We start from the raw sequence: 24,664 nt of genomic DNA, 5'->3' as shown, positions 1-24,664 counted from the left end.
GAGGAGGGTGTGCGCGCTCTGGCTGGTGGCAGGTACCAGGGCTCCCCGCAAGGCAGCCTCAGCACCCAGCTGCGCTACCTGGGGCTGTTGGACTGCGTTTAGATGTGTGCAGAGGGATCTGAGAGGAGGTGTTGTGACAGGCAGGATGCAAAAAAGGCTTCAAAACCCCTGCCCCAGGTGGTTGCAATATTCTTTATATTCTGCTGTATTCTTCTATTCTTCCCTGCAAACAAAGGAGACTAAAAGAGGGATAGATGGACCTGGGGTCTGATCCAGCACAGTGACTTATTGTGGGTGCTCATGGACACCACAGTCGTGCTCTTTCCCACAGAGAGCAGCAAAAGTGCTTGGATGCTGGGAAAGGGTCAGGCATGTGGTCGCAGTGGAAAACTGCAGTGTGACCTCCTGGGCAGGTACCTGTGCTATCAGGGCAGTCCTTGCAGTGAGGTGGAGGGAAGGCATCAAAGGTCTCGCAGCGATGGTGTGCTCCCTGCTAACTGTCCGTCCTGTGTGTGTTGCAGTGCCCAGTGCCCCACCGCGAAAGGTGGAGGTGGAGTCCGTGAATTCGACTGCCATCCGGGTGAGCTGGAAGCTGCCCATCTCCAACAAGCAGCACGGGCAGATCCGCGGGTACCAGGTCACCTACGTGAAGCTGGAAAACAATGAGCCCCGAGGGCAGCCGGTGATCAAGGACGTCATGCTGTCGGAAGCACAGGTACAGTGTGGGGACCGCAGGGTGGTGGGCACGGCACCTTCCCTCTCCATAGAGGGCCAGGCTGGCTGGATCCAAGCGTTTCTTGGCCTCCTCTCATGGGTCTCAGCTCTGCCTGAGCAAGGTGAACAGTTTATCCCTAAACTGTGGCTTACAAATGGGTAAAAAGTTCAATCAGGAAAGGGTTGCTGTAGGAAAGATGGTGTATTGAATGGTGCTCCTCTCTTACTCCTTCTCCAACATGTACCTCTCCACCTGCCATGTCCTGTGCAGACTCCAGCAGTAGCAAATTGTGTTTTGCCAGTCAGGTTATAAACCATCGGAGAGTTTTAAATAAGGCTTGAGTCTGCTTCGTCTGTGATGCTGACTGTGTGTAGGGTGAAGCTTCTCTCTCTCAGCAGAGTCCACCAAGGTGCTGCCTGCTTGTAGGGCACGGGGGTGGCTCTGCACCGTTGGATGGGCACAGCACACAGTGTACAGGACAGGACAGCCCTCCTGTGCCTCAGCAAAGCCTCCCTTCCCTCCTGCTTTTGCAAGGCAGGGACTTGGCCTTGCATTGCCTCTTGAAACCAAACTAGGTGAAGCCAACTGGGTCTGGGTAGGGCTGGGGTAGGGGGGAAGCAAGGTACAGGCCCACATTGCCTGTGAGAAACTTTGCCCTCTGCAATTCCTACAACAGCCTGCTCATGTTTATGCCGTCTCCTGGATACCTCAGGGGCTGTGAGCTGAGGCCCTGTTCCCACACAGCGCTCCAGGTATGGTTACACTCTCTGCTCAGCCCAGCAACACAGAGTTGCCTCCTTCCTAGGGTCCAGGGAGGTTTTTGGTGCTCTGTCTGTGCTGAAACACAACTTCTCTTTGGAGCAAGGGCCCTTGGTCCTGGATGACCCGTGCTGTTCTCAACAAAGATAATCGTATAAATGAAGTACAGGATCTGCTGCTGTTGGAAGCGACGAGTAATCGATTCCGAGCTGGCTTGCTTGAATGATGCCCAATATAAATACTGGAGAGCTGCAACGATTAATTGATCTGCCTCCTGAATGCAGCTGTGAATCATTTATACGTGTGTCAGCGGGGAGTGCAGTGCACGGAAGTAGCTTTACTCCCCATTCATATTCTGAAGGCTAAAACTCAGTAATAATGTGAAAAGGGGGAAACTTTAAAGAGAGAAAATGCTTTGAGGGACCTTGCAGTGTTGTCTGGGGCACGTCTCTGTTTATGTTTCAGATGTTGCCTTATTTTAATCGTTAGAAAAGCTGCTTCCTGCCCTTTACTTATTCCAGGAGGATATAATCTTCTGTGTTGTTTGAACAATTGATGCTGTGTTGTTCAGCTGGAGGTTGGAGTTAATGGGTTGGTCCCAAGCGCAGGTGGGCGAAGTTGGCAATGCTGTTCTTGGTGTTTTCAAATATTTTACGCTTGCCCAGCCAGTTCTGCTTTCACTCCTTACTCATCCATTTCAGAGAAAGAAAACCCCATGCTAATGTGCAGGAACGAGGATGCCAGAGCCAGAAACTTTCCAAGCATTTTGCATTATTTTGAATGTGTGCATCAAGGAGGCAAGTTGCTTGAAGTTTCCTGGCCTGTCAGACCGCTTACCAGTCCTTTGTATTTGGTGAATTGATGTGGGAAAGCTCTTGATGGCTGTGATTTCTTTTTTCCTGGCATGTATGGTCCCAGGCTCATCCACTGTAATCTTGGAATGAAAGTGCAGGCCAAAAGATAGTTGCAGAGAAGTGACTGCTCTGGAGGAGTCATTGCCAGTCTTGGGATAAACTGATGATGACCCTGCAGGGAAGAGGCTTCACTGACTTGGCAGAAGAGATCTTTATTTCCCAAAAGAGTGAGAAGCCAAGCATGACCCGTGCTTGTGATGAAATACATCTGCTCCAGAAGCTGAGGAACCCTGTAAGAGCTGCCATCTTTCAGTACAGCAGCGCGTGTCTTTGCAAGCAGCCAGCTCCAACTTTAACGAGTGGTCTTGGAGGAGTTATTTTCTATAGAAGAAGACAAAGAAGATTCACTGGAACTCCTGTCCCTGAAGGTCACAGGATGAAGATGGCTAGAATATAGCCGCAGTTCAGCGCTCATAAACATTCATAAACATTTATGCCAGTGCACAGGGAGAGAATTAAACTGATTGAAGCTCTGGGGTCAGGGAAGAAATTCTCTGGGCATGTAGGCAGAGAGCCCCTCTTCTGCCTAGCCAGGTTGTTTGGTGATTTTGAGGAGGTACATACCACGTAATCTGCTTCTTGCACATGGTATGAAGACACTAGTATTAAAGCTGACTCAGGATTTTTTGCTGATTGAAGATGAGAAATTCAGAGAGTAAACGAAGATGAAAGGAAAAAGGAAAGGGAATGGAGATGTTAGCTGTGCAGATAATATAGATTCTGAGTTTTCAAAACCATTTGAGCAGGAAGGACTAAACCATCAGCAGAGTAGTGGGGGATCACATTTTATTTTACAGCCTCCTGCCTAGGGAGAGTAACCGGGTGTTTGGAAGGTCCTGTGATGGAGCTGAGGCCTCTCCCTCCCCTCTGTGGCTGTACCTGTGACTGATTACCTCCGTCAGAGTTCTCTGTGCCTTCCAGTCTGAGCCATCACCTCCTACCAACAGACTGATGGACAAGCAATTGTGACTGTGCCGTGTGGAGGAGCACCCAGTGACAGCGATGGTATCGGTGCAGAGCTGGGTCACATACCCACACCACCTCCTGCGCAGGCCCTGCCCATCGTGGCTCAGTCAGGTCCCGTGGTGGGTGATGGCAGAAGATTAATTCCTGTGCCCTGGGTCTCCTTTCCCTCCTGCTGCAGGCAATGCAGGTTCCTGGCTCTGTGTGCAAGGCATCCTGGCACTGAGAGAGCATTTGATAGGAGCAGGAGCACCGGTAAAGGCTCTTGGCTGTGGCCCATCACTCTTGTATGCATCCTCACTGGCTTAAGGGAACAGGGGATAGCAGGGCCATGGGGCACAAGCATTAGGTTATTTAGGGCAGGGCAGGAGCCCACTTGCTTTCACAGAATCACAGAACATTAGGGATTGGAAGGGACCTCAAAAGCTCATCCAGTCCAACCCCCCTGCCGGAGCAGGAACACCCAGATGAGGTTACACAGGAAGGCGTCCAGGCGGATTTTGAATGTCTGCAGAGAAGGAGACTCCACAACCTCTCTGGGCAGCCTGGGCCAGGGCTCTGTCACCCTCACTGAGAAGAAGTTTCTTCTCCAATTGAAGTGGAACCTCCTGTGTTCCAGTTTGTGTCCGTTACCCCTTGTCCTATCATTGTTTGTCACCGAGAAGAGCCTGGCTCCATCCTCGTGACACTCACCCTTTAAATATTTATAAACATGAATGAGGTCTCCCCTCAGTCTCCTCTTCTGCAAACTAAAGAGCCCCAGCTCCCTCAGCCGCTCCTCAGAAGGGAGATGCTCCACTCCCTTGATCATCTTTGTAGCCCTACGCTGGACTCTCTCCAGCAGTTCCTGTCCTTCTTGAACTGAGGAGCCCAGAACTGGACGCAATATTCCAGATGCGGTCTCAGTTTTGTTTTGTTTTCCCAGTTTTGTTCTTGTTTGCTCTCTCCAAGACAGGCAGCTGGACCCTGCGTGAATCTAGGCGTTGATCCATTGTGTCCTGCTCCCAGTCTGCTTGTCCTCAGTCCAGACTGGGATGTCTTGAGGGGCCTTTCTCCCCATTCTGCCACATGGCACCAACAGCTGCTTCTGCCCTTCACTGGGCAGCGTTTTTGCCAGGGAGCCTCCTGCCTGCATCGCTCTGGGGATGTGATGTGCACATTGGCCTCACTGCTTACAGCCCTCTGCAGATCCGGGGCCTGCCCAGAGAGCTTTGCAGCTTGTGCTGGTGGGAGCTGGCTGGGTACAGCTGGGTACAAGGAGGTCAGGCTTTGCAGAGGTCTCCTGCCACCTCCTCCTCCTGCTCTGCAAACAAAGTCATGGCCGGGGAGAGGTTTGCTGCCCATGAGAAGGGCTGCAGGCTCACAGGAAGATTGCGTGGCAGCAATTCTCCATCCAGCATGAACACTGAGTGCACGGCCCACCAACTTGCTTCAGAAGAGCAGAAAGAAGTAACAGCAAGCACTTCAAGCTGCTGGATTGAGATCAAAGGAAGAAGGGGAAGCAGAGACTCCTGTTCTCCCTGGGCAGTGCCCACCCCAGGCACAAACCAGAGGAATTTACAGCCTCCCTCTCTGGCAGGGTGACAGTCAAGGATCTTTATCAGCATCTGCTTGGAGCAACTCCTCGTGCATGTGTATTCATCCGGGTAAGAGTCTGGCAGGAAGGTGAGATGTACCCTGCTCCGTGAGTGGAACAAAACGGAAAGGCACCATCCAAGGGGCATTTCAGTAGTGGACAGAGATGAAGTTCTGGTGTCCTCGGAGCCCTCCGCATCCCACAGGCTGAGTTTACATCTGGCGTTTCACTGTTGCACCGCAGTCACTGAAGCAGAGAGAAGGAGGATCAGCAGGAAAACCCCAATATCCGCTTCCCATAACAGAGGCTGTTTAGGAGGGCTTGCGTCTGTCTTTTGCAAGAGCCATGGTCAGGGAAAACAGTCATTCCCTTGTGAGACATGACTACGCTGTGCGGTGTTGAAGTGTAAAATGAAACGTTAAAGCATTGCAGCTGCCATAAATACACACTGTTGGCTTTAGCACTTCCCTGAGCCATCCTGCCTCATCCGCACGGCACTGTCTGAGCTCTTTTTATGACAGCTTCTGGGCTTTTCAGATCAATTTGTCTTACTGACCAACCTTAAACAGTTAAGAAGCAATTGAGCTAGTTGAAGGAAGGAAATGTTGTGATCTGCAGATGATGTTTTCATAATGACATTGAATTTATACCAGGGTATTTATGCAGGCCTGGCTTTTCGCTGGTATTCCTCCAGCACAGATCTCAAGGCGTTTCTTTACGCTCTTATCTGATGCAAGATTAAAGTCCTCTGCAACATAAGAGCAAACAGCATCGGAACATTAAACGCTTGCTCTATAATCCGAACGAGCGATAAACTCCCAGCAGTGGTGTGAGGGGCTGTGAGATGCGGTTGCCTCCTGAGCCCATTGCAGTAAGGTGTCACCTTCTGCTCCTGCAGCTACACAGAGGCTGTTACCATCCACATGGCCCCATCCAGCAGGGACGTGGTGTGCAGCAGAGGTGTTCTTCTAGGGGAGCGAGCTGCTCATACCCTTCCTGTAGCAAGACTTTGGCCAGGTTTTAGATCAGCAAGGTGCTCTGCGGCTGTCGACCACCGTGTGGGCTGGCTGGTGCAGGTAGGGCAGCAACAGCAAGGACCTGGGTTGAGCTAAGCACACAACACTGGAAATAACACCAAGATGTGTGTGGAAAGAGGGCATTTAGTGAGCACAATACATAGTGAGGGCCTTGGCTTTATAGGAAATCTTTAGGGACAACTTGACCTCTTTGCTGAAATTAAATTTTAAGATGTTTTAGGGGGATAATTCTACTGCGGTCTCATGGCATCAAATCAGTGAACTATATCTTAGTGGGCCGTTTCTCCAATAGGTGCTTCTTTCTGAATTTAGAGGATAAAATAACAAATATTTTGAAGGTATGCCGTGTATTTTACTGCTGAGGAGAGCACCTTGCTGCTGTGATAAGCTGCAGCCTGGGTGAGCCACCTCAAACAGCCTGAGCACAAGAAGCAGCGTGCAGCTTTAATACCATTGAGTACTTCTGCAGCACTTGCAGGTTCCTGGGCACTTCAGCAGCATTTGCTGGGCTTCTCAGTGTCCTGAGGAAGTTGGTATCTGAGCTCCATTTCACAGCTGGCAGCTCAGGCTCAGAAGTAAGGCTTGCAAGGCGCACGCTGTGAGTCAGGGGCAATAATACCCATCTTCCACTTTAATCTCTGCTCAAACCCATTGACCGGTGCTTCCTGCAGGCAGATTTAGTAACCTCAGATGTAACACATCACCTTGGCTGGGAGAGCTCGCTGTGATCTCCGCAGACCTTGCCTTGGTGCGCCAGCTACAAAGAGCAGTGCTACGGGCATGCGTGGCAGCAGCCAAGACCTGCTAAACCTCACCACCTTCGTACAGTTTTGATGCCTTAGAACCCCAAATCCAGCCAGAGACCTGTGCATCCCTTCTTCAGAGCCCTAATTTGGGAACACGCGTGAACTTTAGCTGGGAAATGATTTGTGTAGAAGCCTTACCTGCAGGGCTGCTCTGGCCAAATGAGTGTTTGCCATTTGGTGTTGTGTAAGTGGGAGTGAGGAGCTATTTCCTCACCACCTGCACCAGTTTGAGCCTTGCTCCAAGCCAATGCAGCGCTGTTGGAGAGGAGCATCTTAGTGTGGAGCTCTAGGTAGGATCTCAACCTCTCTTGCAGTGTCCACAAGAGACAGCGCTTCTCGGTTTTCCTTCTTTCTTTCTTCTTGTGAATGATAAAGAGAAGCTCTGTAAATGGTGCATTGGTGCTTCCCTGCAGAGAGTTCCCTCTGAGTTTTGTGCATTGAAGTCTTTGGCTCTCAACAGGAGAGGATCACTAGGAGAGAAACTGGAGGTTAGGCCAGAAAACTGCTGTGAGTGGCTGGTGGGGCAGCAGTCAGCCCCAGAGCCGTGTTGGTACAAGCTGTCCCTTCTTGCTTCTGCTCGTGGAAGAGGCAGAAAAGCGCAAAGGAAGCCAGAAGGGGAGAGGGCTGCAGAGTTAGGAAGTGGTGACCTCTCCATCTGTATGAGAAGGAAGCTTTTTGCCTCTGTTGGTGTGAATGATCTCAGACCTCCCGCGCAGGCTAGCAGCATGTAGAAGATTGCTCTGTGCCATTTCTTCCCTTGGCACAGCCTGTGCCAGGTGACCCTCTGTGTTATAAGTGTTGTAATCCCCCCCAACCCAATCCTGCTAACCCCTGCTGTTGTCGTCGTCGTCATCCCCTTCCTACACGTTGCCCCTTAAAATTCTGTGTCTCCATTTTTCTCTCCTCCTTCCTTTCTCCCCCGTCAGTGGCGAGCTGAGGACTCCGTCGACCACGTAAGTACCACTTGTGTGTATTCCAGGTTGGAAAAGAGGGGTTTGGTAAATCGATCTGTGAATTTTGTAGACACAGCGCTGTCAGAACATCCTTTTCACTCCCTTAATGAGGCTGGAGAGTTACATTGTGAAACCTTCCGCAAGCAGCAAATCCAGAGAAAATTGGGATTTAGATTGCTGCTAAATGCAGAAAAGCAATTGACATTTCCTAGAATCTGTTTTTCCAGCTTGTTGCAGTGCAGTTTTAGGCAGGCTCAAGTGATCGACTCAGGAGGTGCATCCTACTTTCTGCAGTAGAGTTACATGGCAAAATCAGATATCTAATCTTTAAACCACATTGATCGTAGTTATGAAAAATAACCTACACTCTCAACTGTGACCTTTGGCTGCAACACAGATAGGTAATAAGAAAACAATCACATTGAAGCAGTTAAATCCAATTTTCCCCACATAATTCTGAGATACAAATTTGGAGGAACAAACTCGAAAACTACCTTTTTAGAGTCAGCAATTCAATTACGGGCCCTGCTGGGAGCTTCCCCTGCACGACAGACGCCTCTCCTCCTGCTTTACACGGAGGATTCTCGCTCGGAGTGGCTTAACAATCACATTGAAGCAGTTAAATCCAATTTTCCCCACATAATTCTGAGATACAAATTTGGAGGAACAAACTCGAAAACTACCTTTTTAGAGTCAGCAATTCAATTACGGGCCCTGCTGGGAGCTTCCCCTGCACGACAGACACCTCTCCTGCTTTACACGGAGGATTCTCGCTCAGAGTGGCTTTGTCATGCCAGCGCTGTGTTTACATTATGCAATCAGACCTTCTTTCATCCATCCCTCGTCTCTCTCCCCGCCTCCCAGCTCGCTTGCTTGGCTCCCGGTGGCATGCTTTTTTGCGTGAGAATTTCTCTTTGCATGGATTTGGGAAGAGTGAATCCTCTTGGGGCGTTCAGAATCTGCAGGTTTTTGTGTGAGTGCTTCCCCCCGCGGGTCCATTGGCACCGGTCGGACTGTGCGGCCGCTCGCCCGCACACACGATCCTGCTGCAGGGGCGGAGTTGGGATCAGACTCTGGTTCACACGGTGATTTTGGCGGGGTTCTTGTTGGTGCTTGTCGATTTTTCTCTGGGCTGGCTGGTTCCGCGATGGTAACACGGTGATTTTGATGAGTAAGTCTGGGCAGGTAACCTGAACCAGCAGCACTGACTGGAAATCAGCAGGTTTAATAGCGTGGGTGTTTGTGCGAGTGAGTGATGGGAAACTGGCTGAGCTCTGAGAGCAACCACAGGCGCCCCTCGTACCCCTCAAGCTGGCAAGGATCCCCCAGGCAGAGATCAGACCCTTGGAGCAGCCTCTGAGTGTGCCCATGCAGCCTGTCCTCAGACTTGAGCTTAACCCTCTCCATCTCTGCTCCTCTTCTTGTCTGAAAGGGTAAATAACCAACGCAGAGCCTCTGCCTCCTTTCCAGAAGCTTCCCCAGCCCCTTCTCCAGCCCAGTTGTCTCTTGCTCCCTGACCTGATGGGTTCTTAGTGCTAATGGCCCCGGTCCCTTTCACAGCATCCACAGATGAATGCCGTTCGGGGGTACCTTCCCTGGGCTCGCTGGGAGCTGCTGAGCTCGCTGTGCTTGCTCGTTTGCAGGCCTGGCCAGCCCGGCTTGGCACAAATCACGTTGCTGCTGGGGGCCAGGAGGGAGGAGCAGTGCTCCCCTCTTTGATCTCACATTGAAGTGCGGAGCCATGCCCTCCTCCTGCCCAGAGAAAGCCAGAGCATGCAAGGGCGCTAGCAGCCTGCCAAGCCCGCCCTCCTCCCAGACCTCCCACGGCGCAGGGTTTTCCCTCCAGGTCTTGCCAACGCCTTGCGCTGACCCTATCCCATCCCTACAACACCGCGCCTGGCAGGGAGGGTGAATGCGGTGCTGCAGGTGCTCCTTCCCCAGGGCCCCGCGCCTGGCATTGCCGTGCTGCTGTCTGCGTTGCCTCTCTGCGCTCCCTGCGGCTCTGCTGCCAGAGACAGCTTTAAAAATCCCCAAATTAGCCCCCACGAGGTTTCCGCAGCCAGCTGAACTGGCTTTTGCTCTGGTTCACAGCTCCACAGTCCTCTTACTCTCAGGCTTGCTGTGGCAGGCTTCACAGAGGACCATCTCTGGAGCAGATCTCCCTCTTGGCAGGAGCTGTGGGAGAGCACAGCTGCTGGCACACGTTGCTGGTGGGTCCCTGGAAAAGCCAAGTGTAGGCAGGGGTCGAAATTAGGCAGGTGAGTGTTGGAGTGGCAGCGACTGTTGTTTGCTGGCTCCATGCAAGATGTGTGTGCATGAGTGTGATGCATGAGCGTGAGCCAGCGAGCGTGTTGGTGTGTTGCTGTTGGAGATGCTGAACCCAGTGCCCTCCCTTTGCTCACTCCAGTAACACTTATTTGCTCTTCTCGTTTGCTTCTTCTCCGCCGCATGGATGTGCTCCCAGGAGACGGTGATCGGAGGCCTGCTGCCAGAAACCACCTACTCCGTCACAGTCGCTGCCTACACCACCAAAGGAGATGGTGCCCGCAGCAAACCGAAAGTCATCACCACCACAGGGGCAGGTGAGTGTGGGGAGCGGATCCCACAGCCTCCTAGGGGTGGTGGTAAAACCTCCCAAGAGGTGCATGGGGAGTATGGCCGAGGCACCTGTACAGGAGGAAGCCAGAGGGCTGGAGACGCTGTAAGGTACAGACTCTTGTGATCTCCAGCCCCTCACTCACAGGCTTTGCCACTGGACCACCTGAGCAAAGTGCAGCAAACAGATGGACAGACGCTGCCAGGGCCCGTGAGAGGGCAGTGAAACTCAAGGGTCTGAGCTCATCTGCATAGTCCAGAGACCTGGGAAGAGGAAGCCTGAAAGTGCAGGCCCTCCCTCAGCTTCGGAGTCATGGCCTGTCCTCACCTTGTTCCCATAGGCGAGTGCCATTTCTTGCTTTCTGTGGTGACTGCAGTGCCGCCTGGGATGGCCCCTGCCACAGAGGGCTCCTCGGAGGGGCTTCTCAGCTCCTCCCCTGGCCGTTGCTACTGCTGCCTCCCCAGGCTTCCATAGCTGACCCCGGCTGCTCCTAGAGCCATGGTAAAATGTGGAATGCAACAAATCCTGCCATGGGAGTGCTGTGGACACGACTTCTAGGTCCTGGTGATCCCAGCCAGTTCGGTTCTGCTGTCTCAGTAGAGACTCGTTCCCCGTGCCTATTGCAACACAGCCTGGAGCAGGGGCACCCAGGAGCTCATCAGGTGTTTTCCTCCGGATGCAGTCACGCTTAACCTTTGGCGGTGGCACCAACTAGTTGACATTGGCTTGTCCTCGATTTCCACTCACTAGACCTGTCCTACAGCTGGTAATCCCGCTGCTTCTCACACGGGCAGCAGGAGCAGTATTTACCACTTGTTATTATGGGAATGCAGCTTGTGCAAACCGAGAGCGTTTTGTTCCTGGTGCTTTTAAACAAGGAACAGCTTGCCGTCTCCTCCGCGCTGCATGTGGGGAGCTCCAGAGGTAGTTTCCACTGTCACAGTCTCAAATGCTGTCTCCCTTGTGCCTCGCCATGATGTACGCTCTGTTCATCAAATTGCTACAGCTGTCCTATAAACAGGAAAAGCTTCCTAAACATCCCAGTGTTGCACTGAAAACCACAGTGGGTCTTCCCATGTTATGATGCACTTTTAAAGTTAATATTTGAGATCTGCTTTGAAAATAATATGTCCCTTAATACTAGCTGCTGTTAGAGATTGTATTATGAGTGCAAGGAGTGTGGCACTGACAGTGAAAATGTAATTGCATGTCTTAAATACCTACAAAACCACCCCCAGAGCTGCTTGTGTACGGGCTCGTCTGCAGGCTTGACCTCAAAGGGGAGTGTTGGTATCGCCCTCTGATGGCAAAATCGAGGCATAATTCTGTCAAATGCGTTGTGCTCTGTGCTCATCTGTGGGCTCATACATTTCAAAACGGTGCAAGGATATTTAACTGGGTTTGGCTACAATCCCATTTTCGTTCTCATGTCAATGGCCCCGTCCCTTTGAGTCTGGGTATCTTCCCTATCAGTTGATTTGTTTACAAATCTGAGCTGATCTGAAGTGAAGACGCATCCTTTTTTTAACTGAAGGAGATCAAGGTATTAAACCATCAGTTTAAAGCCATCAGTTCCTAACCAGTGACGGCAACACCCCTTGACTTGTGCAGCATAAGCAAAAATCCTGTGGAACGCTTGTGTTCACCTCTCACATCGACACTGACATCACGAATCTGCTCCTCAGCTAAACCAAAATGCATTCTGATGGCAAACAGCCCGCCCAGCTCTGCTCACTGCCTCTGCAGATGGTAAAACTGCAAGGTTTCAGGATGAAATTTGTCTGCCTTCAGACAGATCAGGGCGCTGGACTCGGGCTTCTGTGTGTCTGTGGTGGTCCAGTGCACCGGGGCCGGCGTGGCCTGGTGCTGTGCACTGGCCGGAGTGTCTGAAGACCACTGGTTGGCAGGACGGGATTCAGATCTTCTCTGGTGCTTTGAGGTACCTTAAACATTTCCTGTAAGAGGGGGCTGGATATGGCGGAATTTAGTCCCTGTTTAGATGGCAGCACATGGGAGAATGGCAGCCAAGGGCTGGCTGGCTCCAGCTTCCCTCGCCACCGGATTGGGGTCGGTCTGCCTCTATCCATGTGAATTGTCTGTCATCCTCTTCACCCTGTTGTCTGAACTTTCCCACTTTCCTCAATCCTCACGGACTGAGCAGCACGGAAGCGGGTCCTTCCTTCCCCTCCTCCCAGGCTATAGATGGTCATTGTGTGTTTATGTTGCAGTCCCGGGGAAGCCCACCATGATGATTAGCACGACAGCCATGAACACAGCCCTCATCCAGTGGCACCCACCCAAGGAGATGGTAGGGGAGCTGCTGGGTTACCGGCTGCAGTACAGACGCCTTGATGAGGAAAAGATGAACACGATAGACTTCGGGAAGAGAGACCATCACTACACCGTGACCAACCTGCACAAGGGGGCCACATACCTCTTCAAATTGTCTGCCAAGAACAGAGCTGGCCCAGGAGAGGAGTTTGAGAAGGAGATCACTACGGCGGAAGACGTGCCGAGCGGTTTCCCGCAAAACCTGCGCGTGGTGGGGCTCACCACTTCCACCACAGAGGTCGCGTGGGACCCCCCGGTCTTGGCAGAGAGAAACGGCAAGATCGTCAACTACACAGTGGTATACAGGGACATAAATAGCCAGCAGGACCTGGTTAACATCACCAAGGACACAAGTATCACTTTGACGAATTTGAAGCCCGATACCACTTACGACATCAAAGTGAGGGCCCGCACCAATAAGGGGGTTGGGCCGCTCAGCCCCAGCATCCAGTCCCGGACCATGCCTGTTGAGCAAGGTAAGTGCCCCTCTAACGAGCCCTAACAGCAAGCTCAGCCTCCAGGACAGGGACCTTTGCTTCGGTTCATGAGGCTACGCTCCCCTTTGCTCTTGACTAATGAGATCAGGTACTGTGTGGCTCCCTAGACTAACACTAGTTCAGCGAGGGAAGGCTCAAGGAAGGTTTCCTTAAAGTTGCCATTTGGGAGAAGAGGGCCTTTGGTGGTAGCTTAATTGCCTTTGTCTCTCCACAGGCACACTTTTGCTGTTTTATCTCTACTTGAAAGGCTCTTGCTTGAACTGGAGCACGCGGCTGGGTAGGATCAGCTGCAGATCCAGTACGCGAGCACCACTGTTCTTTGATCGTGGCAAAGGGCCAAGACAGTATGAGTGGAGGGGGGAGAGAGGAAGGCTACGGTTCAGCCTACAGCTTCCTTTCTGTCATGCTGGAAAGTATAGTCAAAAAACGAAACTCCACCGGAGACTGGAGTCTTGGTAAAAGGCTGCTGCTCTCTTCTCCTCATCTCTCACTTCTCTGCTGTAGCTGAACTCTTTGACCTCTGCTGCTGAGTTAGACAAAGAGAGACTTGGAGCCGAGCTGCTGCCTGGCTCCCTCCTGGCTTGGCCTTGCAGTGCTCAAATATCTTGTTTTTCATTTCAGTGTTTGCTAAGAACTTCCGCGTCAATGCCGTCATGAAGACGTCTGTGTTGCTGAGCTGGGAAGTGCCTGACTCCTATAAATCTGCAGTGCCTTTCAAGGTAAGGGTGTGATGCAGAGGACGGGGAGCTTGACCTGTGGCAGCGAGCAGGACAGGGGAAAGTAGCATCTTGACCTGCCACGTGATGTTTTCAGGCCATCAGACAAGAGACCAGCACGTCAGGGTCGTGTTGCTCACTGGCCTGGGGTCTCGTGGAGCTCAGATCTCCAAGCCCAGGTTACGTGGCCACTCTTGCTTTTGAGCACCCACATGTGAACCGTGGCGCACAGTAGAGCACACTGCTGCTTCCTTTCCCTCTTCTCACTCCTCTTAGGCCAGGAGGTGGTGTAGTTTTGTTGATTTCTTTCTCTTTTGATCAGTTGTGGAGCGTTGGCTGAAGCACACCAACAGGAAACACCAAGCAGTGAAGGCATGCACTGGGCAGAGGCAGCCTGAGGATATCTTGGGGATCGTAATATGTATTTCTGCCTTCTCACCATTGAAGTAGAAACCCATCTTGACCATAGCAACTTTTGCTAAGTACCCGCTTTTCCCTTGATAGTGCCCCTGAATTACTTGGCTTTCTGAAGGGGAATAGAAACTGGTCTGGCAGCCTAAATCGCTGATGCTTTTCCAATGAGCGGTTCCAGTGGTTGCTCACGCAGTCCCAATCAGTGCTTCACCCCTCCCTCAGCTTTGTCAAGTATCCTGTTAGCTGGTATCACTCGGCTGGAGCCTACCAGTCAGGCTGGCCATTGCAGCTCCATGACAGTGGTTACACAAGCTTGTCCAGATGCCCGACTCAGAGTCGAAGTGTGATTGAAAATATGGTTTAATTGGAAGAGATCATGACATGTTTTAATCAAAAGAGATTCCCAGCATGATTTGGTCTAAAAACCCAGCCACTGAATCAAACTAAGAGTGACTCCTTCTGCAACGTGTCTCAAACATCCAGATTGCCTTTATTTCAGAGCATCAGACCAGATGCATAATCTCAGAGAGTGAAGGAGAGAAGCATCATCACCCTTCCAGGAGGTGTACAAGTGTGAGCAGCACAGGATGTGTCAGTGTCTCTGCAGGAGCGGCTGCTGCTCTCTTCTCCAGCACAGTTTTGGATGTAGACAACACTGATGACCCAATGTCCTCCTGCTCTTGTCTGTCCCCCAGTGTGGTTGACATGGGTAAAAGACTCGAGCGTGGTGGAAATGTCTGCAGATCTCAGTGCAGCTTCTCTCCCTCAAGAAACAAGACCAACACATCACATCGCCAAGGATGCTGTCTGCTGCCTCTGGGTGTCGAGCAGCGTGACTTCCCTTCCTCCTTGCCCATGCACCCTGCCGTGCTGTGCCTAAAAACCACATGTAAGGCCTGCACGAGCTGTGGGAGATCCATGGCCAGAGGAAGGTCTTGAACTGCATCCACATCAAAGTGTGTGAGCACCTCCCCTTCCCTGTTACTAACTCTCCTTGTTTAAATCCTAAAGCTGAATTACTATGATCGATAGCAGACACTTGTTAACATGCACGGTTTAGCTAAAGCAGACAAGGCTTTTGTGGAGACTTTGTGGTATTCAAAGCTTCCCCAGATGTAGAGTGTGCTAGGATCAGTGTTCAGATATCTGGCCGCAAGGAGCTTCGCCGATCTCTGTTACTTTGCACTCTGCTGAAGAACCAGTCTGCTTCGTCTCGCCTTATTTTTGTGGCACGAAGCCCACGTCCCTGCCTGACAGCGCAGTGCTAGAAAGGGACAGCGTGACCTTTGGAGCATTACCACCACGTAAGGATGGTGGAGTGGTTGGAGGTAGCCAGGAGCCAACTGCGTAATGCTGATGCCTTGTCTCAGCCTGGTAGCTGCAATTGCTCACACAGCCGGTGACTCAGGGTCTGCCCCTGCTGCGGGTTAACCCTCAGATGACACAGGAGCAGATGGCATTAGCCACTTGCTAACTGCGGAGCAGTCATGCAAACAGGAGCGTTACAAGGATATTTCTCTAATAGGGCCTTCTTTCTATTAATATTCTCAGACTTGCAGACACGCATGAGTCAAGGCCAGAAGCTAAGAGGGTCAGCTCCAGATCACTAACGAAAGAAATCCTTAACCTTCAGTGCTTTGTCTCGCTATAAACAAGGTTCACCTCTCTCCTCTAATTCAGGCACATGGGGATGCTGAGGACAGAGCCTAATACTGTAACTAGCATAGCAGATAAATCTCCATGGGAACAATTAGTATTATCTACACTTGATAAACAGTCTCATGCTAAATCTATGTCCCAGAGGGCGTCATATTCTACTTTAACAGATTTAATTAAAGTAGATATTGTTCTGACAATGAATAGTGAGGCACAGGCAGGACTGGTGCTAATTTTTTATAGGGGATGAACTGAGACCTTAGGAATTTTCATTGCCACCAAATCAATAATGAAGGTTTGAGTTCTCTGTGGGGAGTTTGCACCGCTTCTTCTGGCCCAGGAGAGAAATTCCTTGTAAAATGTTGCCCAGCGGTTGTGGTGGACCAGAGGCACTCTTCCTTTCTGGTTCCTTGCAGAAAGCTCTTCTGGAGGTTTCATGGAAAGTTCACGGCAGATACAACCTTCTCCTTGGGGAAACTGCATTTTTCTGAGACACATTCTCCAACTTAAAAGCAGAACAGAAGGCAGCATCACAAGGTATTTTATGAACTGGGAGAAGGAATAACACCCTTAGAAAATTACCACAGAGGTTCAGAAATAACCCCTGAGAATGCTGGGCAGAGCTTTCTCACAGAATGTAGTAATTTACTCCTGCACCCCCAAAAGGCAACCTCGTCTACGTTTCCACTGAGTAATTATCTTTTCCAGTGGTGCACACTACATGCCTTTTCATCTTTTAGTTCAGTGCATTCCTTACTGCCTTGAAATCAAGCAGCAGACCTTCAGCGGTGACATTTGGACCCACCTAGCTTTGCAGATCATCCCTTGTGCGTAAGAGCAGCACAAATGACATTTTTACAGCGATCCATGGGCTAGTCAGCAGTGTTTGGCAGTTCAGAGCCCTTGGGCCAAATCTGCTGCTGACTTAAGTAGCTGCCAGTGGGCCATGGTGCAACCTCTAAATAGCTTTCCTGCTTGAGCTCCGGGGCATCTTCAGCTGCACTCGAATGACTGTTTCTGAGCCCTTACGTTACTGAAAGGTTTCTGTGGAGGCCTGAACGAATGGTGCATAACATTTGAGAAAACAATGTGTTATGGCAGGTGAAGGAGCGTCGAACTGCTACGGCAACTGTGAAAGCGGGGATGGCGGAGGATGCTTCGGGAAAGCACTGCAAATGCCAGTTTCACTGTCTTTGGACACAAATTTCTGTGCATGGCAGTAAAAATCATCTCACGGAGTCAGGACTGAGTCAGAGACTGTGTCCTGGCTGGTTCCTATGCAGAGCAAGCAGGGAAACTCTGCCTGAACTGAAGTGCCTGACCATCTTTTCCACCACCTCTTGCCCCAGGAGAACAGCCACGTCCCCAGCAGATGCCTCATCCGTGGGCTGGTGGTGGGCAAGTGTCCTCCCTAGCAGCACACGCAGAAGCAGTTGATGGTACCTTCATTAGAGAAGACTTCCTAACAAGAAATCTCACTTGAGAGGCAACAGAACCCTTTGTGGGCTTTGCATCCTTCCAACATAGCTCTAAATATTGGGAGTCTGGATTTGTTCAGGTCTGCATTGGAGCACATGAAGTGAGGTCGGGCTGCTCCCTTAGGACATACGTGGCTTGCTTTCATCTGGAGTATCTGGACCTGTACTGTAGCAGTATCATTGTGAGGGGTGGTGCTGGAACAGACAGCGAAGCTGCTAAGCTGCCCTGAAATCCAATGCTCTTTGTTGCATCTACCTGTGTCAGAGCAGGGTGGAATCGGCCAACGAAATACCTGATATTCCAGCACTACAAGAGGCATTTCTTCATTTTATCTTTTTCCCTTCCTTTAGCACACATCTGATATACATGTCTTTGGAGAAAAGGATTAAAGCCCAGGAGAAAGCGTCTTAAAGAGGAGTCACAGCAGAGAACAACTCCCTCCAGCCATCCTGCCTTTGGCAGCCTTTCCTGCACATGGGGCAGCCAGCAGGGGCTATGTCCCTGCAAACCTCTGTTCTTTTAGTACTTGGTTCTTCCCTTTGCAGATCATCCCTGAAGACTGAAACATGGCAACAGGCGAGGTTGTTTGCATCTCTCCTCCGCCGCTGGCTCCTCACTGCTGCTGTTACCTGTTGGGAGTCTCTTCCCAGCAGCAAAAAAGCCAGGTCTTTTTTCCTATCCCGACCTCCATGCAAAGTGACCTGGAGAGGATTTGAAGCATGCTGTGGGTAACGCTGTTCGGATAACACAAAAGCAGAGCTGCAAATTTAAGGCCTAGCCTTAGTCCCTGTGCTCTGTTGTCTAGACCACTTTTCAGGGCATGCCTCCACCTCCCAGCTGCAGCACTAAATATTAGAGCAGTGCTAATTAGCTGCCCTTGTCCCAGCAAGCCAGCAGCTTTCTGCAGATTTCTGCCACCTGCTATAAAGGTGACTTGGAAGGAAAGGTTGCTTCCTCCCTTGCTGCCTGTGTCAGCCTGAACTGAGAGCTCAGCTGGTGAAAAATTTGCTTTACTTCAAGTAATTTTTCTTCCACCGAGCTGTCTTCTCTCTCTCAAGGCCGTTGTGGGAATGAGCACGGGGTTTTGCTGTGTGGTCTCTGCCTGTGGCACATAATAGCTGCCATGGTTTAACATGCTCTGGCTCTGCCCTTGCCAAATTTTGGCATTCTGTGTCTCTGCAGCACTATCAGGAGTCCAGCACTCCCCTGCCATGCTGGATGGTCACCTGCAGGAAGGAAACACACTGGTTTATCACAGTTGGGGCACAACCTCTGGTTTCTCTGGTTCTCTACACCCCGTTTGTCTCTGTCTGCAGGAACTGTCTGAGTTTCTGGCTTTGCAGAGGCAGCACCCAAGCTTTAGGGGTACAGGGATTGCTCCAACAGGATTGGGATCGAGGTCACCAGGGTAGATGGGCTGTTTGGTGCAGCTGATACAGCAGTGGCCGTGGCTGCTCTGCCCTGGGGGTCCTGGATATCTGCACTTGGGTGCTGAGAAAGTGTCATTAGGTGAGGAGTGGGGAAGCTGTGCATGGGGGCTGCCCGCTGCCCCAGGCCACCAGTAGCTCTGCCCTGGTGTGCCCACCAGCGCCTCGCTGCAAGCGCGGCAGCAAAAAGCAGCGCAATCTCCTGCCCACAGCTGGCGCAGCACCAGCATCTGTTGTCATGGCAACAGGGTGTCACACCTGCAGAGCCGCTGGTTTGGGTACCAATTTGTGAGCCCTGCACAGGATTTCTCAGGTCATTGGTGTGGCATGTAAGCCTCCCCCATCCCTGGTCACCTTGCTGGGAGGGGGATGCTCTGCATTAACCATTCTGTCAGGCATCAGCTGGTTGACACGGGAGTGACACCGATTTAAAGCGGACGGGATTTTACACCACAAGCATATTGCGCGTTGTAGCCTCGTGAGACAAGAAACAAAACCCCATTCGTCTCCACACGAGGGCAAAGCACAGCCATCTGGATCGCTCCCCCAAAACCGGCGTGTGTGGCACCGCCAGCCTCACCGCTGGCGCCGGCCACCCGGGATTCGCTGAGACGCCCCTCTCGGCTCCATTGCTGCGAGGCACAGGGAGCGCGGTTCAACCCTGTGCTGGGAGTTGCTCTTCTTTACCTAAAGATTTATGGCTGTTTACGAAGCGCACAGTAGCTTAACCACCTGAGGGAGGGCCCAGAGCCAAATTGTCGTCTCCGGCGCTGCTATTTTGAGCGTGAGTTTTCATCAGCAGCTGCTGGCTACATGAGCGTGTCCTTTTCCCGTTTCAGATTCTGTACAATAGCCAGAGCGTGGAGGTGGATGGCCACTCAATGAAGAAACTCATAAGTGACCTGCAGCCAGACACAGACTATTCTTTCGTGCTAATGAACCGCGGGAGCAGTGCTGGGGGGCTCCAGCACCTCGTCTCCATCCGCACCGCTCCTGATGTCTTACAGAGCAAACCCATCGCCACAAACAAGTACATACAGGAAGGAAAATTCACGCTCGCCCTTCCCAAAGTCCAGACCACTGTGCCAGTTAGGTAGGTGCCGTGCCTGGGTGGAGAAGGCAGGGTGGGGGGAGTTAGAGATGGGGAAGAAGGCAGGGCAGGCCTCTGCTGACCTGTGGATTTTGTAGCCTGGGAGCAAATTTCTGAGCAGGCTGTGGTACGGAGCCAGGCGTTTACCCGTAACGTGGGATCACGCTGCTGGCTCTTTCTGAGCAAATATTTCTGTATGCACAATAAAATTAAGACAGTTCTCTGACAGTTTGCCCTCACCCTGGTGGGTATACTCCAGATGCTACCAGCGAAAACACAGTTGAGGATCAGAAGGGACTTTCTCTGACACTGTATAATATCCTTTAAATAAATAATGCCTAAAACCTCAAGGAGATTAAAAAAGCAAGTTTGTGGAAGTCTTATTCGTTACTGTGGCATCGTTGTGCTGAAGCACGATTCCCCCAGGGTTCTTGCTACAATCCGATTATATAAATGTCCTTCTCGTAGCTCCTACACCACCCTCTGGAGCGCAGTCTGTAGATCTTCATTAACCTAATGAGTGCTAATGGGAGCATTCTCCTCTCTGGTGCAGCTGGAAAACCAGCTTCTTCCTTACCGAACCCTTTTGCTGCGTAGAGGGCAGGCAGAGGAGCAGGTTGTCCTTGGGAGGCATATGGTGTGTGTTATTTAGTGACCATTTGGAGAGATGACTTAGGTGCAAGGTGCTTACACTTTCTTTCCTTCCCAGGTGGTACTACATCGTGGTGGTGCCAGCGGATCAGAGCACCAGCACCCCGACCGCTCGGTGGAGAACACCCGATGAGATGGAGCTGGACCAGGTAGGATGTTAGCAGTGATGGAAGTGGCTCATCACGCTTTGCCCCAGGCCTCCTGGCAACAGCACGGGTGCAGTGACATCGGTGCAGACTGTAAACAGAGATTTTCGGCTGTGGGATGTGTGGTGTACACTCAGCCTTTCTTGGCTGGTGACAGCCTGTAGGAAGGAGGCTGGAGTCAAGCAAGGGAGGAGGCATCTGGCAGAATGTGCCCCCTTAGGGACCACATTTGGGTGTCTCAAAGCTCTGACCAGGACAGATCCCCTCTTGGTTGTACACCCTTTGCAGCCTTTTTCAGCTGAAGCAACCATGCCGATTTTGAAAACAAGCTAGGAGAAAAAGGTATAGTTTGCAGTTTATTAATGTGTACTGTCAGGAGGCTTTTCCCTCTCCACATAGGACCTAAGCCTGAAATCTGGATATAGAGTTCACGCTAGTATCTAAGAAACCTGCAAAGCTCCCTTCACACTTGCTTGTTAAAGGCTTTCAGCATCCAGCAGCCCATTCACTCCGAGATGCAGCTCATTCTGTGCAGGAGTCCTCCGACACCGGTAGCGTGGTACACGTGCAGGTGTCAGCAGAGTCCCACACAAGGGGTTTGTGGGCTCTTTCATCCCCACACACACCAACCCCACAAAGTCATAGGGAAAAATTCCAAGAATGGTCTATTAAGAGAACAAAGTTGCAAGCTTGAAGCACTCAGAAATTACAGAGTTTTAGAAGCCCGTGCTTATCATTAATCTTTAATTACATGGCGGCACAGTCTTTTCCATGGGGTCTCGGCTCATGCTGTGCATGGGTGGATCTGTTCTGCACATGAAGCACATCTGTAGGTCCTTTGCATCATTTCATTGCAGGAGTTGGAAGATGTCACAAGAAATAAAAGACTGAGATGAGAAAGGAGTTTAGAGCTTTAGGTGGTTGAAAGCTATCGAGAGAACTGCTTTCTGTCTTTGTTTCATACGGTCCCAGGCAAATGATACAAACCAAAATTTTCATTAGCAGCCACTGTCTTGCATGTTCTGGTTTTTTGGAGTGCTCTGTTTAAGATCCTGGAGCCTCATTTGCAAAGCCTAAGCATCCCCAGCTGCAGAGAAAGTCAGTAGGAGCTCTGCTGGATACAGTCAGTGCTATAAAATAATGCTAAGTTTTCTTTAAAAGCAAAACAGGCCGATGTCTTTTTAATTAGACATTCAAAATTCGTGGACATTTTTTACATTAATGTCCCTGCATCTCTGTTCTCCCTCTGTAAAATAGGGATAACTGCATTCATCTCACCTCATATGGGTGTTTGGAAGATAAGATTGTTAATGTTTGTGAAGCACTTATAATATTTTAGTGATCAGCACCATAGAAAAGCCCATGAGGAAATTATTAATTTTGCCTTCAGATCTGGATTTGAATAGTAAGCAATAAACAAGGCCCCGGGCTGCATAATGCAAAGAGGAAAACAAAATACGGAATAGCCGCTCTTTGGTTAAGCGTTGTCTGTCCTGTGCACTGCACAAAGCAGAGGAGTTACAGGAAGGATGGTATGAGACCGTGCAGTCAAGGATTGTAACACAAGGCACACACGTAAGACCGCTGAACTAATTTTGCACAGGCTGTGTTAATTTTCTAATTGTTCAGGATCTGAACTTTGCGAGCCTGGCATCCTTTTGATGCAGTCTTTTGGTGCATGTTACATGTATAAGTGGCAGTAGCATCCAGCAACCTCGATCACAACTGGAGCCCCGTGGTTTCATGCCCGTGCACATACAGCTGTGCTTTCTGCCCCAAGAGTTCAGCTGTAACTTCAGCCAGGATACAAGAGATGTGTGTGAGGAGCACACTCCACAGTCCAAGGACTATTTTTCTGCCTTTTCCCTCTGCAGTTACAAAGATATTTGCGAAACCGAGATTTCTCCATCCCATTTTTCTTCTTTTTTTCCCTTTACTTTGTCATATTGCAATGCCAAGCTCTAGATGTCCTAAATTACTCCAACGTGGCTATTCATAAGAGGGCAAGGATGGGCTGCTGAGGGGAAAGAGCCTTACCCAGCTGAGAGCTCATGTCAGCAGCGTGGCTTTGTGTGCACATCACTGTCCCCAGCCCCACCGATGCTCCCTGTCTGTCCTGACAAGGCTACACTGATACATCCGTGTGTGAAATGTATTTCATGCCTCCTTCATCATTTTAAATTAGAATTTCTGTTCCAAGCCTGATATTGGTTTTCATTCATTAGGAAAACATCTTCAAACATCTGAGCGTCTTTCTTAGCAGCGTAATTGAATTTTTGTGTATTTATATCCCTTTTCCTGAATTCGCGGCTGACGATGAAATTTGCCATTTTTTGCTCTGAACATCCCATGAAATCTGTTCTCGTTCTGTGTGATTTACACACAACCCTGCCTGCAGCCCAGCAGCAGGTGAAATACCGAGGCACTGACTGAAGGGAAAGACATCGCAAAAGTCACTTTTTCCCTATGCATCAGGGTCAGCTGTAATTCACATCCAGTGAATTAGAGAGCGTGAGTCACTTGCTGTCCATAGCAATATCTGAGCCGCAGAACGTGGCCCGGTGCCCTTGCAGCCCATGGGGTGCAATATCTCAGGGTGACAGGCACAACCAGCCCCTAATATTCGCCGTGTCAGCATCCCAGGGCTCAGGGCTCTCCCAAAGCTGAGCTCCAGCAGAGGTGCTTGCAGTGAGGGGTCTGCAGTCGGGTGCCTTGGCAGTGTCTGAGCAGATAACACATCCCTCTGGTTTCATTGTACCACCACATCCAAACCAAACCTGGTATCTTCTCCCTTCCCTTCCACCCTGCTGAGCCCTACAACCAGTAAGGTCAGAGCCTAAGGCCATGTCATGCTGGGTGAAGCAATAGTGATGCGCCTAGTTTGTCCCCAGCTGCTGGAGGCCATCAGCCAAGGGAGTCAGAGCAGGCGCCAGCGACGCCAAGCAGACAGACTCAAGCCCTACATTGCTGCTCAAGTGGATGTGCTGCCGGAGACCTTCACCCTGGGGGACGAGAAGAACTACAAAGGTTTCTACAACAAGCCCCTGTCCCAAGACCTGAGCTATCGCTGCTTCGTGCTGGCCTCGCTGGAGGATGGCGACACGGTAAGGACTTGCTGCTGGGGGTGTGGGGACACCTTCTGTCCTAGCAAAGCTGAGGGGGGCTCAGTGCAGGCGCAGTGAACAAGGACTGCAAGCTGGGATGATGGAGATTTCTCTGAAGAGTGGAGAGTGAGGCTGCATAGCTGCTCTCAACCAGCTGAGGCACTTGATAGATGGTGTTTTTGGAAGGAAATGGCACGAATGTTGGACATAACAGATGAGAGTGGAGGGCAATGTCAACACATGCGTTCTACACAAGCTCAGTTGCAGCTTGCTGGGCTGTGCCCCGGGCAGAGCTTGACGTGTGATTGGGCTGGGATAGGTTCTCATTCTGCTTTAGTTCAAGTGACTGTGGAAAACAGTCCCTTGAAAGCCTCCCCTGCACCGTGGCTGCTGAGGCTCTGCAGTGAAGAGGATGCTCCCCTTGCAAACCTGCCTTCACGGGCCCCTCCTGGCCAGAGTCTCACTTCCAGATGATGTATGAGGAAGCACACAGACCTGCCTCTGCCTCCCATTGCAGGGGGTTGTCAGCAGGGCAACAGCATGGGCTTGCTGTGTAGGGATTCTTGCTCCTGTGCCTCTCCTCGCTAGAGACAAACGGGCCATGCCTTTGCCAGCCACCAAGCACACGGGGCCTGGCCACGTGAAGGGGAAGGGAGCAGCTGATGCAATAAGCAGAGAGCAGCGCAGTGAGACCCGTGCATCAGTGGTGGCGGTGGCAGTAGTGTAAATAAGGGAAATGATAGAGATGCACACAGTCCTTTGGTCGGCTTCCAAGTTGCGGCTTCCTTCCTCAGCCTTGTTTGCTTGTAATGGCTCATTAGGGCCGGTCAAGTT

General features: G+C 51.0%; 1 protein-coding gene across 1 annotated transcript in view; it reads left to right on the top strand.

Moving 5' to 3' along the window:
• The window catches only part of PTPRF (protein tyrosine phosphatase, receptor type, F), a gene marked incomplete at its 5' end in the record, with an annotated part of 108,754 nt that overhangs the window by 47,026 nt on the left and 37,064 nt on the right, over positions 1–24,664 (top strand). The window contains 8 exons of the mRNA XM_010194457.1: positions 522–715; positions 7,697–7,723; positions 10,188–10,305; positions 12,548–13,126; positions 13,769–13,866; positions 19,679–19,932; positions 20,639–20,729; positions 23,618–23,830. Coding sequence (XP_010192759.1) covers positions 522–715; positions 7,697–7,723; positions 10,188–10,305; positions 12,548–13,126; positions 13,769–13,866; positions 19,679–19,932; positions 20,639–20,729; positions 23,618–23,830 — 1,574 coding nt within the window. The remainder of the gene's footprint in view (positions 1–521; positions 716–7,696; positions 7,724–10,187; positions 10,306–12,547; positions 13,127–13,768; positions 13,867–19,678; positions 19,933–20,638; positions 20,730–23,617; positions 23,831–24,664) is intronic.

This window comes from Mesitornis unicolor, unplaced genomic scaffold (genome assembly GCF_000695765.1).
Source record: "Mesitornis unicolor isolate BGI_N332 unplaced genomic scaffold, ASM69576v1 scaffold19211, whole genome shotgun sequence".
Classification (NCBI taxonomy): Eukaryota; Metazoa; Chordata; class Aves; order Mesitornithiformes; family Mesitornithidae; genus Mesitornis; species Mesitornis unicolor.
This window is presented reverse-complemented; position numbering and strand designations above follow the sequence as displayed.